This window comes from Lactuca saligna, chromosome 3 (genome assembly GCF_052625555.1).
Source record: "Lactuca saligna cultivar CGN05327 chromosome 3, ASM5262555v1, whole genome shotgun sequence".
NCBI classification, from domain to species: Eukaryota; Viridiplantae; Streptophyta; class Magnoliopsida; order Asterales; family Asteraceae; genus Lactuca; species Lactuca saligna.
Genome location: NC_136419.1, coordinates 26,041,796 through 26,058,201, shown reverse-complemented (window position 1 = coordinate 26,058,201; position 16,406 = coordinate 26,041,796). Strand labels below are relative to the sequence as shown.

Sequence of the window (16,406 nt, the reverse complement as noted above, 5' to 3'; positions counted from 1 at the left end):
CAGGTGTGACAATGGTGGTTGAATGCTGAAAGATGAATTAAATCCTATAAATGGAAACGTCAGCGATATATCCAAGATTTGTGAACAGAAATTATGCGATTTGGGGAAATACAGAGATAAGGAAAGAACCAGGTCAAAATAACCTAATAATAGGGGATAAGAGATTTGACATTTTCAACTGTTGACCATATGTACTCTATTATTTTTGTAATGCATAAATTGATTGTACAAATGCATTGTATATTTGTACGACTTAAAATTCAAAATTCAGAATTTAACCAAAAATATTTTATAAGGTAATATATATATATATATATATATATATATATATATATATATATATATATATATATATATATATATATATATATATATATATATATATGACGTTCCATAAATGACGTACATAATGACGTAGCCCATGCGGTGTCGTTTATTTACGTGGCATCCAAGAATTTCCAGAACCACCGAACACTTGTTATAAAAGCTCGCATTGTTAACGACATCTCTACATTCTGATTTCTTTGGTGCTTAAACAATGGCGGATACTGTTGAAGTTGATGTTCACGATATTAAGTCGATCCTTACTTCCACCGAAACAGATTATCTTGTTCGCAACAACGGTGATCAGGTATCCAGTCTTCTTCCTCCTTTTAGCTCAGTCCTTTATTCCTTTATCTGGATCGCAACTGTTGGCAGTCACAATGTTTTTGTTCTTCGATCGTTCGTGTGATTATTCAATTTTGTTGTAGTTAGTGCTAACGAAATTAGGTATTCCTGGAAAAGGGCTGTAAATATGAAAAAGTGCACTAGGTTTTAACTTTTGAATTGGGATTAATTTGAGAACCTTTCTGGAACTCGTTTACCTAGGTCGATTTCTACTAGATATCAAAAGGATCTGATGATAATTTTGTTGTCAATTCCATATATCCATATAGAGATTAACTTCGGAGAGTGATAATTTTGATCGGAGAACGAGTTACTTGTCTAGTATTAGGGTTTATGATAAGCTCTAGGCTATAAACGGATTGTGTTCACGGATCTGTAGTTCTCACAATTCTTAACACCAAAATTGGGACCTTAGGTGATAGCTCCCTTACATCTTCGTTATACTTGGATTGAGATGTCTGTATGAAGCGGTTACACAAAACTTAAAATTGAGTGTTTTATTGCTAAATGTTTGAATTGTCAGGTTGCAATCGACACCTTGAATGGTAAAAAGCGGGGCTTATATTTTTCTGCATCCTGGTGCGGCCCATGTCAAAGGTTTACTCCAAACCTAGTCGAAGTATACAACGAACTTATTTCAAAAGGTGATTTAGAGATCATATTCATCTCAGCTGATGAAGATCTTGAATCCTTCAATGGTTATTTCTCCAAAATGCCATGGCTTGCAGTTCCGTTCTCTGATTCCAAAACACGAGAATCTCTAGACAAATCTTTTAAAGTCAATGGAATCCCTCATCTAGTGTTCCTTGATGAAAACGGGAAATTTTTGACTGATCGTGGGGTTGAAATCATCGCCGAATATGGAGCAGAGGCCTACCCATTTACACCAGAACGGCTCAAGGAGATTAAAGATGAAGAAGAAGAAGCTAGAAAGAATCAGTCTTTAAAGTCCATCCTCGAGTCTCCCTCGCGTGACTATGTCATCTCAGCCAATGGCAAAAAGGTAAATATCACCGATCTTGAAGGGAAAACAGTCGGTTTGTACTTCATACTGTCATCATTCAAGAAATCAGCTGATTTCACTCCCACACTCATCAAAGTATACAACGAATTGAAATCAAAACAAGAAAACTTTGAGATTGTGATGATCCCCCTTGATGACAATGAAGAATCTTTCAAGAAAGAAGTTGCTAATATCCCATGGTTTTCACTTCCATTTAAAGACAAAAAATGCGAAAAACTGGTTCGATACTTCGAGCTCTCCACACTTCCCACTTTAGTCATTATCGGTCAAGATGGTCAAACCCTTCACCCAAATGTGGCTGATGCCATTGAAGAGCACGGTATTAACGCGTACCCTTTCACACCCGATAAATTCTCCGAGCTTGAAAAGATCGAGAACGCCAAACGGGAATCACAAACTCTGGAATCGGTTTTGGTTTCCGGAGATCTTGATTATGTAATCGGGAAAGATAACGTGAAGGTGCACGTATCTGATCTGGTGGGGAAGCATGTACTGTTGTATTTCTCGGCACACTGGTGTCCGCCTTGTCGTGCTTTCACTCCAAAACTTGTGGAAACATATCATGAAATCAAGAAAAAACATGATAATTTTGAAGTTATTTTCATCTCGAGTGATAGAGACCAAGATTCGTTTGATGAATACTATGGTACTATGCCATGGTTGGCGCTTCCGTTTGGGGACAAGAGGAAGCAATCATTGAGCCGTCTTTTTAAGGTTAATGGGATTCCGTTGTTGGCGGCTTTAGGGCCCACCGGGAAGACGGTTACGACCGAGGCTCGGGGTCTTATTATGGCTCATGGTGCTGATGCGTTTCCTTTTACAGACGAACGGATGGCTGAGATTGAAGCTAAGTTTGCTGACATGGCAAAAGGGTGGCCGGATAAAGTGAAGAACGGGCTGCATGAAGAGCATGAGCTTGTTTTGACTAGGTCGCGAGGGTATAGGTGTGATGGGTGTGATGGAGAAGGGAAAGTTTGGGGGTATAGTTGTGAAGAGTGTAATTTTGATCTTCATCCTGAATGTGTTTTTAAAGAAAGTGGTAATGGGAAGGAGGTTGTGGAAGAGAAAGGGAATCCGGAGGGGTGGGTGTGTGATGGAGATGTTTGTTATAAAGCTTCATAAATAATAATCTGTGTTGAAGGTTTTGTGGGTGTGTATGCTAATTGCTGCTGCTATAGTGAAGTTTGTTATAATGGTATTTGACTTATTATTATTAAATAAATTTCTAATGTTTAGGAAACTATCAGGTGTGTAATTGACTAGTTGTATGGTAAAGTATGAAATATGGTAATGGTATTTGTCCATTTTAGGTTACTAGTAACTAGTTAATTTAAATAATTACTTATAATTTGTCTAAATATTTACACAAAAGAGTATAAAAAGCTAAGTGTAGACATAAACATGAAAAAAATGAATTAAATTCTGATAAGCTAATTTACCGATTTGACCGTAAGTAATATTTTTTAGTTAGCTTCTAAACCATACAAGACGCCGGCATACATTTCCAGTCCGACGTCGACAAAGTATACGTCTCTCATCTTTTGAAAGGCGTGCCACGTCAACAAGCTATCCGAACCGGCCTGATGGCACTTCCCAACAACCCGGTTCACTTCTAAAAGTCTCGCCACCCGATCCAACCCACCGTACAACCCGTTCCGACAGAACTTCATCAAGTGTTTCACGTCGTACACGTTGTCCCCAAAGAACACCTTCACAGCCTCCATAAACTCCGGCAACTCACTCGGCAGAAGGCGGCGCGTGAGAATCTTCAACAAGTACCCGAAATCGTACGCGCTGTGAAACGTCACCCAGCTAACTGAGTCATTGCAAACCAGACCCGATGACATCATCAACTCAGCGAAATTGAAAGAGTCGATTCCGTTTACCCGGTTCCGTTCAAAATCAATCCCTTGACGTTTCAACAAGTCAATCGATTCCGGCGCGTAGGCGTCACGCGTGAGATCAAAATCGTTGAAATTGAATTGCCAGATGAAGCGTTGGTGAGTCCCGTCTATTTGTGGAAGGTTGCCGGAAGCGTCGGAGAGGGTGAGACCTAGTTGGATGAGGTTCAAAGCGTCGACGTTTGACTTTAGAAGCTTGTAGTGCTCCGATGGCTGGCGATGCCTGTACGATCTTCCAGGCTCCGACGATTGACGGTATACAACGCCAGGGAACTCTGTGTCCATGGAGATGTAAGGGAATTGATCGATAACAGATCTGATTAAATCAAACTCGGATTCTAGGTTATCAGACCATACTTCTCGGATTGTGATGCTTTCATCAATACAACTTGACATAGTTAATTATAAAAATATATATCTGATTTCACCTCGTTGATGCCCCAGATTGCTTTCCAGTGGTCTGATGTTTTTGAGGTGAGTGTGTGAGGGGATGAAAGTGGAAGATGATAGTTTTATAGAGGAAGATGAGTTGAAGCTTGAAACAGGAAGTAAGATGGAAAGAGGGGATGGGGGATTCATGGTGTCTGGCTTTCTTTGACTAAATTCAGTGTTTGGAAAGGGATAAGAACCTCTCTTTCCTCCAGTCTTACTCCAACTGTTTCCCAATACTGAAATTGGAAATAAAATAATCAAATCATGAAATTGATAAAAAATACTCGCATATAATAGATCTGATTCCAGAATTAAATACGAAGCTACCTGATTATGTTTACCTTTAAGAAAATGATTATTTGATCTGAGTAGTATAGTGATCTTTAAAACATACCAGTTAAACACTATTATATAGCCATTTTTACGGTAATAAACTGATATAAGACAGGATGATCAGTAATTTTTTAAATTTATTTTATGTTTTTGTGGCAATCGAGTATATAAAAGAGTTGCAAAAGAAAGTTCAAGAACTTGAAGATAAACTTAAAGGATTAGAAGAAGATGATTTAAAATCTCACGAAGACGAAGTAGAGATCTGCAAACAGAAAAGAGCAAATCAACCCTCATCTGTTAAAAAAGGGCATACTAAAACCGAGGTGAATAATGCTTGTTTAAATATTATTTGTTTATGGATATATTGGGTTAGATGCCCTAATTAATCCTCTTGTTTTTATGAAGGTTAAAGTGGAAGTACATCAAATTAGGGCTAAAGAGTTTTTGGTTAAAATTGTTTGTGGTAAAAAATGAGGGGGGGTTTTCGAGGACTATGGAGATTGTTGATTCGTTGAGACTTGAAGTAGTTGATGTCCACGTCACCACTTGTAATGGCCAAGTCTTGAACATTCTGAAAGTAGAGGTAAGAATTAAGATGGAAAATTTTGGAAGCAAATTAGTTTGTTTCTTATTAAGTCATAAGTGACACTATTTGATCTGTTTGTGAAGGTAAAAGGAAAAGAGGTTGCAACAGAGAGTTTGAAAGATTCATTGCTAAAGAAATTGGGTGTCATGTATGCTTATTAAGTCAAGGATCAGTTAATAGTTTAGAATCATATTGTGTTAAAGTATTTGAATAGTATTATTAGTATAAATGAGAGTTGTAGAAAGCACAAACCTAATACTATTTTAGCTTTATTGGAAGAAAATGATTATAGTTAGTCATTCATATTCATTCTTATTCTTTTTTGTTAGATTTTTCGAATAGGAACCCAAAAACGAAACATTCATGTGTTATAGCCAATTACACCACAATTTTATACTTGAATATAATTTTATATTTTAAAGAATAACAAACTCATGTTTTCTGTATGACTATCTGTTATTTCGACGCTCGAGTTAAATATTTCACTCTCTTTTAAATTTTACACTTTCACCAAAATTTTAATTTTTATTACAAATTTGGTTAGAATTTAAATTTTTGTTACAAATTGACCATAAAAATTTATTTTTCTTTCTAAGACATTTTATAAGATTTTTTTCTTAATTTTTTTTTTCCAAATTTTTAAATTTTTATTTACATCATTTTCTTATTCTTTTTTCAACTTTTGAATTGCATCATATACATTAACAAACTAATTTTCTCGATAGTTATGTCACATTTGGATTTGACGAAATAAAAAATTCGATTTAAAATTAGAGGAAATACTAAAACAATGATTAATTATTGATTTATTATTTCATCTAATTTGAATCATATTTTTAAATTCATCAAATCCAAGTGCTGCATAATCAACGAGAAAAAATTGATTGATAATTTATATGAGTCAGTGAAAGTTAAAGAAAAAGATAAGAAAATATTATAAAATAATTTTAAAAAATATTTGGAAAAAAGATGACAAAAAGTTCTTATAAACCATTATAAAAAAATATTAAAAAATAGTTGTAGAGAAATAAATTAAAAAAAAAAAAAAAAACTAAATTTCGGGAGGTTTTGTAACAAAATTTTAAATTCATACCAAATTGTAATAAATTTTAAAATCTTAGCTAAAAAGTGTAAAATTAAAAGAAAAAAAAAAGATTTATACTAAGATAACGGATAACTATACATAAAAATGAATTTGTTACCGAATAAAATATAAAATCGGTTACTTAACAACTTTAAGATATTCTGAAAAATTAGTTTCTAAAAACAATGATGATATTTTTTATCTTTTAATTTTCTTCTTTTTAAGTTATTATTGTTATTAGCAAATTATTGCTTTTTATTTATTATCAGGGTTATCATTTTTATTATTCAAAAGCATTTTCTTTTTATTATTTATTAGATACTTAAAATATTTATATATTGCACCAAATGCATGGTATATTTGGTGGGATTTAGGCATTTAGTGGTTAAATTGTGATATGTGGTTACATCATAGTAGAAATCAATATTCAAATGTACACAACTGACGACTAGCTGATATACTCACCACGTTACTTTCGTTTTTTAGTCAAGTTATTGTTTAACGTTCCTAGGCTTATTTAAATCACCATTCAGAATAATAACACTCTCTTTTATAGTTAGCCTCACTTATTTTAATATTTCCATGTTGTTTTCGAGGATGATTCACGTGTTTAGCATATATGAATGTCGAGTTAATACAAAAAGAGCACTGGTTGCATACTCCAAGAAGATTAGATTCTCAATTCCCCATGAATTTGACCTCCATTGACAGAAAGCAGCCCCTCTGTTTCTGCAACTGTCAAACGCACACTATTTGCAGCTCCTTTCTGATGCCTAGCTTCGACGAATTCCATAAGTCCCACACTTTGAAGTTTTTCTACCCTGCGAAAATCAAATATTGATTGCTCTTTTTCTTTGGGTGATGGGATGTGATCCATCTGTTCAGATTGATTTCATTGAAATATTCTTGTTGTAATCTTGGAGATGAATGTCTTTGGGTTATGTGTGACTGTCATAGTTTTCGGGATTTCGGTAGAAGCTCAGCTCAATTCCACCTGCAATTCCAATGATTCCATGGTATTGAAGCGTTTCATGAACGGAATGGAAACCGCCATTGATGGATGGACCTCGAATTCTTCCAATTGTTGTGATTGGGATGGTATTACTTGCGATTTCTCAGGTAAGGTTATCAGATTGGAACTGTCACGAAAAAGATTAGTCGGTGCTTTGGCTGATTCACTGGCTAGTTTAAACCAACTTAGAACCCTAAATCTCTCTCGTAATCTACTCAAAGGCAATCTTCCCACTTCACTCTTTCACTTGCCTCATTTGGAAATTCTCGATCTGAGTGCCAATGAGTTTTCTGGATCGTTCCCATCAAGCGTAAACTTACCTTCGATCCAATTGTTAGACCTTTCTGATAATAACCTCGAAGGTCCAATCGCACCAGGCTTGTGCATCAACTCCACTGGAGTTAAGGAGCTTAAATTAGGGGTGAATTACTTTAATGGCGAGATCCCACTAGAATTTGAGAATTGCAGTTCCTTAGAACATCTTTGCCTAGATGCAAATCTCGTTTCTGGGATCATACCAGAATATCTGTTCAAGTTACCGAGACTGCTTCGATTATCTCTCCAAGATAACAATATAATCGGTCAGCTACACAATACTAATCCTTCAAATCTTGTTTACTTCGATGTTTCCTTGAATCAAATTTCAGGAAATCTACCTGATTTTTTTCATACATTTCCGAATTTAAGCTATTTCGCTGCTCATTCGAACAATCTTTTTGGTAGGATACCCCCGTCATTGTTGAATTCCGGAAGCATTTCTTCGCTTATCTTAAGAAACAATTCGCTCATTGGTGCAATCGATATAAACTGCTCAGCAATGATAAGCCTTACGTTTCTTGATTTAGCTGATAACAAATTCCTGGGCACCATTCCTGATAATCTTCCCGCCTGCCCAAAATTAAAAATGATTGATCTTGGTGGGAACAATCTCACTGGACAAATCCCAGAAACCTTCAAAAGATTCGAATCGTTATCTTATCTTTCGCTCTCAATGTGCAACTTGAACAACCTCTCTGGTTCCCTAAATGTTCTTCAACATTGCCCGAATCTAACCACCTTAGTCCTTGGTGGAAGCTTTGACAATGAAGAAATCCCATCTGATTCCAATCTACAATTCAAATCGCTCAAAACCCTCGTGATCCCAAACTGCAAACTCACCGGTAAAATCCCCAATTGGTTAAACGGATTAACAAAACTCAGGATCTTGGATTTGTCATGGAACCAATTAAACGGACCAATTCCACCCTTTTTAGGAAACTTATCATCTATCGTTTACCTTGATTTATCAAACAACTTTTTAGATGGAAAGATTCCAAAAACCCTAACTCAATTACCGGGTCTCCGATCCCGTAACATTTCGTTAGAAGTTTCCCTCGACTTCCCTATATTTATGAGGCGTGCCATGAACGGGAAAGTTTTATATTACAGCTACGGAATTCGATTCCCGCCAACTTTAGATCTGAGTAACAACTTTCTGACGGGAGAAATCTCACCGGAGTTTGGGAATCTGAAAAACTTACATATTTTGAATCTGAAATATAACGAGTTATCGGGTAGTATTCCAGAAAATTTAGCGAATTTGAGCAGCATTGAGAGTATTGATTTGTCTCATAATGATTTGTGTGGGGAGATACCTGTTTCTTTGGTGAGATTGGGGATGTTGTCAAAGTTTAGTGTCGCTTATAATAATCTTACAGGGATTATTCCTTCTGGAGGACAATTTTCGACCTTTTCAAGCTCTAGCTTTGAAGGGAACCCGGGTTTATGTGGTGAATTTGTTTTAAACTGTCGTGAAGTTGAAGATCTGTTGGAAAAACAAGAATCTGAGGAGGATGAGGAGGAGGAAGAGACTATGATTGGTTTGCCTGTATGGACTGGTTTTGGAACTGGTTTTGTTTTGAGTGTTGTCTTGTTGGTTGTTGTTCCAAGAATTAGGGATACTAAAAGAACCGATAAATTTGTGTAATGTTGATAGTTTCTACTTTGTAGCTATATTCAATTAATGTGTGTAAGTATGTTTTGTATTTAATGTGTGTTTCTTGATTAAGGCCTTTGGCGATTCTGAGTTTTTCCCCTAATATCTTTAGTTTAATTTTGTTCAAACTTCAAAGGCCATTGCAAATTGTACAGGAAAATGCTTAAAGCTGAATATGGTTGGTGAGAATACATCGACTCATTACTGTAGTGGTGACGAACATTAGCAAGAGAACTAATCAAATTGATTAGCCTCCTTTTCCAATTTCACTTCCATGAGACAATATTTTGGGCACACACAATTAGCCTATGAGAAAACAAGCAATTTTTATCTGATTGGATGATGGGAATCTATCTATCTTTTCAAGCAATATTGTCTAACCATTTTTTTTTTCAGTGGGAGGTCTTATTTGGAACGGAGGTCTTATTTGGAAACAACTAAGGTTGCCAATCATTTTACATCCCCTCTTACCCTATCCTTATGGGACTTGACATTTTGTTGTTGTTAAAGTTTATCTTTAAACCGGATGCAAGATAAAATCAATGAAAAAGCCTTTTAGGATTAAAGAAATTAATTTAGAACCATTTTTCAATAAACAACACATCATCCACATACACAAGTGGGATAAAACGGGACCCATTAGGAAAGACAAGACCATGAAATAAAAATGTTCTCTTTAACCTATCACATGAGGACATATATATTTTCCATAGTCAATATGAATAAAAAGGGTGAGAGTGGGTCTCCTTGACTAACTGTTTCTGAAAGAGAGAGTTCGATTGTCACGGAGCCATTCACAACGATCGAGGCACAACTGGAAACTAACATAACTTTGATCCAACCTCTCCATTTACATCCAAAGTTCGTTTGAGCCAAAACATAATCGACGAAGTCCCAATAATGCTTATAAGCGACAAAGTTATAGAAATACTTTTGGAAACTTAACTATACGAAACACTCTTTTAAATGATGTCGATTGGCTGAGAATTATTCTTATGTTTTAAATTGTCTAATTGTTTTTGTTTAAACATATATATATATATATATATATATATATATAAAATATTTATAAAATATTATTAATAAATCGGACAAATAATAAAGGCAAGATAAAAAATTTTAAAAAATAAGGGTGTGGTTTAATATCTTTGTGGAAGTTTAAGGGGTTGTATGGAAAATTGGTAAGTATGTAAGTATATGGCAAATAATTGAAGGTTGTTGTGGACTAACACAGGAACACGCGTTAAACATTTCAAAGTTGAGACTTTGGTGGCCGTAAGAGAATATAGGAGGATACTTAATGTCTCAATTTGAATCTCCCTCTTCACGTTTTGTAGGTCCGACAATTGTATCGTGTTCGGATTGGCGTGTCGTGAGTTGGCGGGTCAAAATATATCAACCCAAACACAATCCATTTAAATATACAGGTCACGGGTTGACGGGTTTGGAACATGAACTCATATATTACCCGTCAACCCATTTATTTATACGTGTTCATAGGTTGGCGTGTTCGTGGATCCGAATTTTAGACATTTAAGTCTTAAACATCCAAATGAAAATTAAAACATTCATAGAAACATGTTACAAACTTAGCCTTATAGGTTACGACTTATGACCTTAGATCATCCATCACGAGTCAAAATGTCAAAACAATCAAATGATCTATGAATCAATAGTATATATTTATAATACTTATTAAATATTAATACTTGATACATAAATACATTTAAAAATAAAATAATTTTTTTATTAAGAATATAAACGGGTTGGCGGGTCATCCCGTTTATTTTTTGAGAAACCCATATATGACCCGTTTAATAAACGGGTTGGCGGGTTGAAAAACTCAACCCAAGCCCATTTATTTCGTGTCGTGTCGCGGATCGTGTCGCGTGTCGTGTCGAGAATTGCCAGCCCTACAGCTACACAGGTCGAGAGAAGAACTAGACTGAGCTTCAGTGACGTGACGTGGCTTGTTTGGGCATATTCTCTTACAGTATGGCTCTTTTATGCTTTAGCCAGCAAAGCAAGTCAACGTTTGCCGGAAGATTGAGTTGTTCCAAAATTTCGAACAAAACGTTAGAACTTATATTAACATGTTGTATCATGTTAAGAGGTAGAGAGAGAAAATAGAGAAAGTTATTTTATTAGTTGATGAAGAAGATAACCAATTATCTTTCTTGTTTTTTCTCGTCTTCGTTACCATAACATCCAACATAACGAGCTTCTTCAAGTTGGGGGACGGTGTTCCCCGCGTTGTAACACTGTTTTCGTGTGCCAACTCAGCCAATCTGTTTCTATACTCTAATAGAATCCCCTAATTAGACAAAATTACATAAATGGTCTTCATGATTGATAAAATAGACCAATTATGATCCTTATGACGAATTCTTTACACAGATGGTCCCTGTGGTTTCTAAATCTTGCAAAAATGGTCATTTTGACTAACGGCGTTAACTTTTTCAGTTAAGTCCTATGTGAAATGACGTATTTGCCCTTCATGCATAAGGACGTTTTATGTAATATGTTTCTACCACATGGACCATTTATGTAATTTTTTCTATTATTTATTATTTTTTTATTTATTTTAATTATATATATTTAAGTATTTAGATTTGTTTAAATTTATTGTTTAATATATATATATATATATATATATATATATATATATATATATATATATATATATATATATACACACACACACATGCATGCTAACATTTTCAAAGTTTTGCTCAAATTATTTTTTCTAATCATTTTGACATTTTCTTCAAGTAAATTTATTAATGTTTTTTATTTTGATGTTTTATTCGAATATTATTTATTTATTTTTGACGTTATGTTCGAATACATTTTTCAACATATAGTATGTTTATATTTGTTAAAGGATTTCACGACTATTGCAATTATAATTCGTAACTTAATTCACTTTCACCTATGTTTTCATTTTTTTTTTCTTTAATCAGGTTATATAATTATTATTTTTTAATTCAGATATTTAACTATATAAGGTTGTATAATTATTATTTTTGTAAACTAATTTATTAACATTTTTTATAAAAAAGTGTAAAATGTTTGTTAAACGTTAATATGATTAATATAGATTAGGTAGACATAGGCTACGCTGAGACCGCCTCACAACATTGCCGAGAACGACCGAGTCATTTCACATTGGATTTAAATGTAATTATTTCAAGTTAATTTTTTTTGTTTATAGCAGTGTTGTAAAAAATCACAACTTGGTTCCGATTAATCTCAAATTAATCCCTAAGCGCTACCTGACCGATTAGAGGATCTTGCGTTGTGATTTTTTACAACACTGCTAAAAACAAAAAATAGAAAATAGCTTGAAATAATTACATTTAAATCCAATGTGAAATGACCTGATCGTTCTCGGCAACGTTGTGAGGCGGTCTCAGTTTAGCTTATGTCTACCTAATCTATATTAATCATATTCATGTTTAACAAACATTTTACACTTTTTTACAAAAAAATGTTAGTAAATTAGTTTACAAAAATAATAATTATACAACCTTATATAGTTGAAAAATGTATTCATAACGCCAAAAAAAAAATAATAATATTCGAATAAAACATCAAAATAAAAAACATTAATAAATTTACTTGAAGAAAATGTCAAAAAGATTAAAAAAAATAATTTGAGCAAAAGGTTAAAAAATGTTAGCACATATATATATATATATATATATATATATATATATATATATATATATATATATATATATATATATATATATATATATATATCAAAAAGATTAGATAAAATAATTTGAGCAAAACGTTAAAAAATATTAGCATATATATATATATATATATATATATATATATATATATATATATATATATATATATTAAACAATAAACTTAAACAAATCTAAATCCTTAAATATATAATTAAAATAAATAAAAAAGTAATAAATAATAGAGAAAATTACATAAATAGTTCCTGTGGTAGAAACATATTACATAAAACGTTCTTATGCATGAAGGGCAAATATGTCATTTCACATAGGACTTAACTGAAAAAGTTAAAGCCGTTAGTCAAAAGGACCGTTTTTGCAAGATTCTAAAACCAAAAGCACCATCTATAAAAAGAATTCGTCATAAAGACCATAATTAATCGATTTTATCATGAGCACCATTCATGTAATTTTGTCCCCTAATTATACGGCAAACAGTTGACGGTTGTCTTATACTAACACGCGTTGACATGCTTTGCTGGCTAAAGCATAAAAGAGCCAGAGAGCAAGAGAATGCCCAAACAAGCCATGTCACGTCAATGAAGTTTAGTCTAATTCTTCTCTCGATCTGTGTGGCTGTGTTTGCAAGCATCTCCTTCTTATATACTCTGTAAACTTAAATTTCTTCATCTTTTGGATAACACTATGGACCTTTGAAAGAAAACCCCATCTCTCAAATGGGGTTTCTCTCTAAACCCTGAAGTTTGATCACTTTTGTTCCTATCGGTGTTGGTGTTCTTGTTCAGTCCATATAATCCGAGATGGTCGTTTTATTGGAGATGTGGGTACTTGTCATTATTGTTGCAGTTTCTCTTCAAAGTCGGGTTCTTTTGAGTTCACAGAATCTGACATGCAATTCTGATGATGTGAGAGGATTACGGGATTTCATGAATGGACTGGAATCGCCAATTGATGGGTGGTGGCCAAAAGTTTCATCATCTTTTTCGTCTTCCAGTTGCTGCAACTGGGTCGGTATCAATTGTAATTCCACTTCTGGTAGGATTGTTAGATTAGAACTCCCGAATCACGTATTGACAGGGAGTGTCTCCGATTCATTTTCTAATTTAAATCATCTCCGGACACTGAATCTTTCACACAATTTTCTTAAAGGCCTTCTTCCCGTTTCCTTATTTCTTCTCCCCCATTTGGAAGTAGTTGATTTAAGTGGTAATAGATTCAATGGGGTTTTACCACTTAACATAAACCTGCCTTCACTTCAAGTATTAGACGTATCTGATAATGCCTTTGAGGATTCACTTCCATCCGGTTTATGTGTTAACTCCACCAGAGTTCATGTTCTTATATTTGCTGCGAATTATTTCAATGGAACTATTCCGCTTGAATTTGGGAATTGCAATTTCCTTGAACATCTGGACGTGGCTTCCAATTATCTTTCAGGCGTCATACCCAAGTTCTTATTCACGTTACCTAAGTTGGTGGAATTGGCACTACATGATAACAGGTTCACCGACATCGAGGGAATTGGTAATTCCACTAGTCATCTGGTTCGTTTGGATATTTCATCCAACAGGTTCTCAAGAAATATACCCGATTTCTTCCATAGGTTTCCGAAATTAAGTTATTTCTCAGCTCATTCCAACAATCTGTTTGGTGGGATACCTCCATCATTGTCACATTCACCCTCCATTTCTTCCCTCAGCTTGAGAAACAATTCTTTGGATGGTAAAATCAATTTCAACTGCTCCGCCATGGTTAACCTTACCTCACTTGATCTGGCTACTAATAACTTTTCGGGTACAATACCTGATGCTCTTTCATCTTGCCAAAAGTTAAAAGCTTTACATCTTGCCAGGAACCCCATACTCAAAGGCCAAATCCCACAAACTTTCAAGAATTTCCCTTCTCTTTCTTACCTTTCACTTTCCAATTGTAGCCTCAGTAACCTGTCAACAGCTCTTAAAGTTCTCCAGCACTGCCCCAATCTATCTGTTTTGGTTCTTACTATGAACTTCTATAACGAACAGCTGCCACCTGATGATGATCTACAGTTCAAATCACTCACAGCTCTAGTGATTGCCAATTCCAATCTCACTGGTAGCATTCCACCATGGCTAAAGGGTTTAACGCAGTTGCAGTTGCTGGATTTTTCTTGGAACCACATGACAGGATCGATCCCGGGGTATTTGGGTAATTTCAAGTCTCTCTTTTACTTGGACCTATCCAACAATTCCTTTTCAGGAGAGATACCCAAGAATCTAACACGATTAGAAAGCCTGATTTCAAGAGATATGTCATTAAACGATCCGTCACCAAGTTTCCCGTTGTTTAAAATACGGAACATGAGCGCCAGAGGATCAATAGCGCAGTACAATCAGATCATGAGATTTCCACCGCTTTTAGACCTCAGTTACAACCACCTCACTGGCCCAATCTGGCGGGAGTTTGGGAACTTAAAAAAGCTACATGTTTTGGATCTGAAACACAACAGTTTATCAGGTACGATTCCCGGTTCTTTATCAGGTATGAGGAGCATAGAGACGCTGGATCTTTCTTTTAACAGTCTCACAGGAACAATCCCTACGTCTCTGGTGAGCTTAAGTTTTTTGTCCAAATTCAGCGTTGCATACAATAATCTAACGGGAACGATTCCTTCTGGAGGTCAATTTCCAACGTTTACAAACTCCACCTTTGAAGGAAACTCTGGTTTATGTGGCGATTTTTTCATCAACTGTGACAAAATTCAAGTCCCTTTGCAAACTCCTGTGGCATCCGAGAACAACCAGGAAGACTTTGCCATTATTTTGCCTGTGTTGACTGGGTTTGGAGCTGGTTTCTTTGTCACTGTCGTCGCATTGCTTGTTGTTCCTGCAATTAGGGATAAAAGTAAAAGGAATTAAATTGAGTAATGTTGGTCCATGTTCTCCAATGGCAGACCTACGTCACTCTTTCTTGTCCAGCGAGTTTTCTCTTTCTATCTATAATCTATGTGAATAAGACATGGAGTGTATTCAATGTGTGTTTCTTAAGCCGCCCATGGTGATTTTAGTTTTTTCTTGCCAACTCTATCTCCATTATACTCAAACGTGTTATGTTACTTAATGAAAAGAATTCATGAAAACTGAGAAGAATACCAAAACTTCATGAAGATGCAAAAAGAACGAACAACAAAGGACAAACACCAACTTGTAAATGATGGTTGGTGCATATATATATATATATATATATATATATATATATATATATATATATATATATATATATATATATATATATATATATATATATATATATATATATATATATATATATATATAGGTTCATTTGAGACCACCTATATTTTGTGAGATAAAGGGACCAAATCTTAGTCATTGATCAAATTTGATCTTGTGGTTAAAAAAAACCCTGATTAAAGCGCTTAATTAAACACTCAATGGTAGATTAGTCAGCTTTTAATCATATAATGAAATCCCCTGATTTACATGATCTTTTCTTAATCAACGTAACAAAATCAGATTCGCTCTTTCATCCGTTGATTTCCTCATACGGTTTTCTCAATCGCAACAATATTTTGATTGAATGAGAAGCAAAAAACTTGAGTTTTGTACGTTAATTGTCACTCACGCTACGATGATTTGTGATGTTACAGGCTTATTGGAAGAGATTTCAACAAC

At 34.5% G+C, this 16,406-nt stretch overlaps 1 protein-coding gene and 3 pseudogenes across 1 annotated transcript; 3 read left to right on the top strand and 1 right to left on the bottom strand.

The window, feature by feature from the left end:
* Positions 1 to 472: 472 nt before the first annotated feature.
* On the top strand, positions 473 to 2,933 carry LOC145034860 (putative nucleoredoxin 1). Its single transcript, XM_078983409.1, has 2 exons — positions 473 to 631; positions 1,193 to 2,933. Exons 1-2 carry the CDS (start codon positions 539 to 541, stop codon positions 2,813 to 2,815), a joined length of 1,716 nt encoding a protein of 571 aa, XP_078839535.1. The 5' UTR covers positions 473 to 538; the 3' UTR covers positions 2,816 to 2,933.
* Positions 2,934 to 3,095: 162 nt separating this feature from the next.
* On the bottom strand, positions 3,096 to 4,229 carry LOC145034861 (putative CCR4-associated factor 1 homolog 11 pseudogene; annotated as a pseudogene).
* A 2,723-nt stretch (positions 4,230 to 6,952) lies between these two features.
* LOC145035288 (phytosulfokine receptor 1 pseudogene) lies at positions 6,953 to 9,007 on the top strand (annotated as a pseudogene).
* Positions 9,008 to 13,286: 4,279 nt separating this feature from the next.
* Positions 13,287 to 15,780, top strand: LOC145034859 (phytosulfokine receptor 1 pseudogene; annotated as a pseudogene).
* Positions 15,781 to 16,406: the final 626 nt, after the last annotated feature.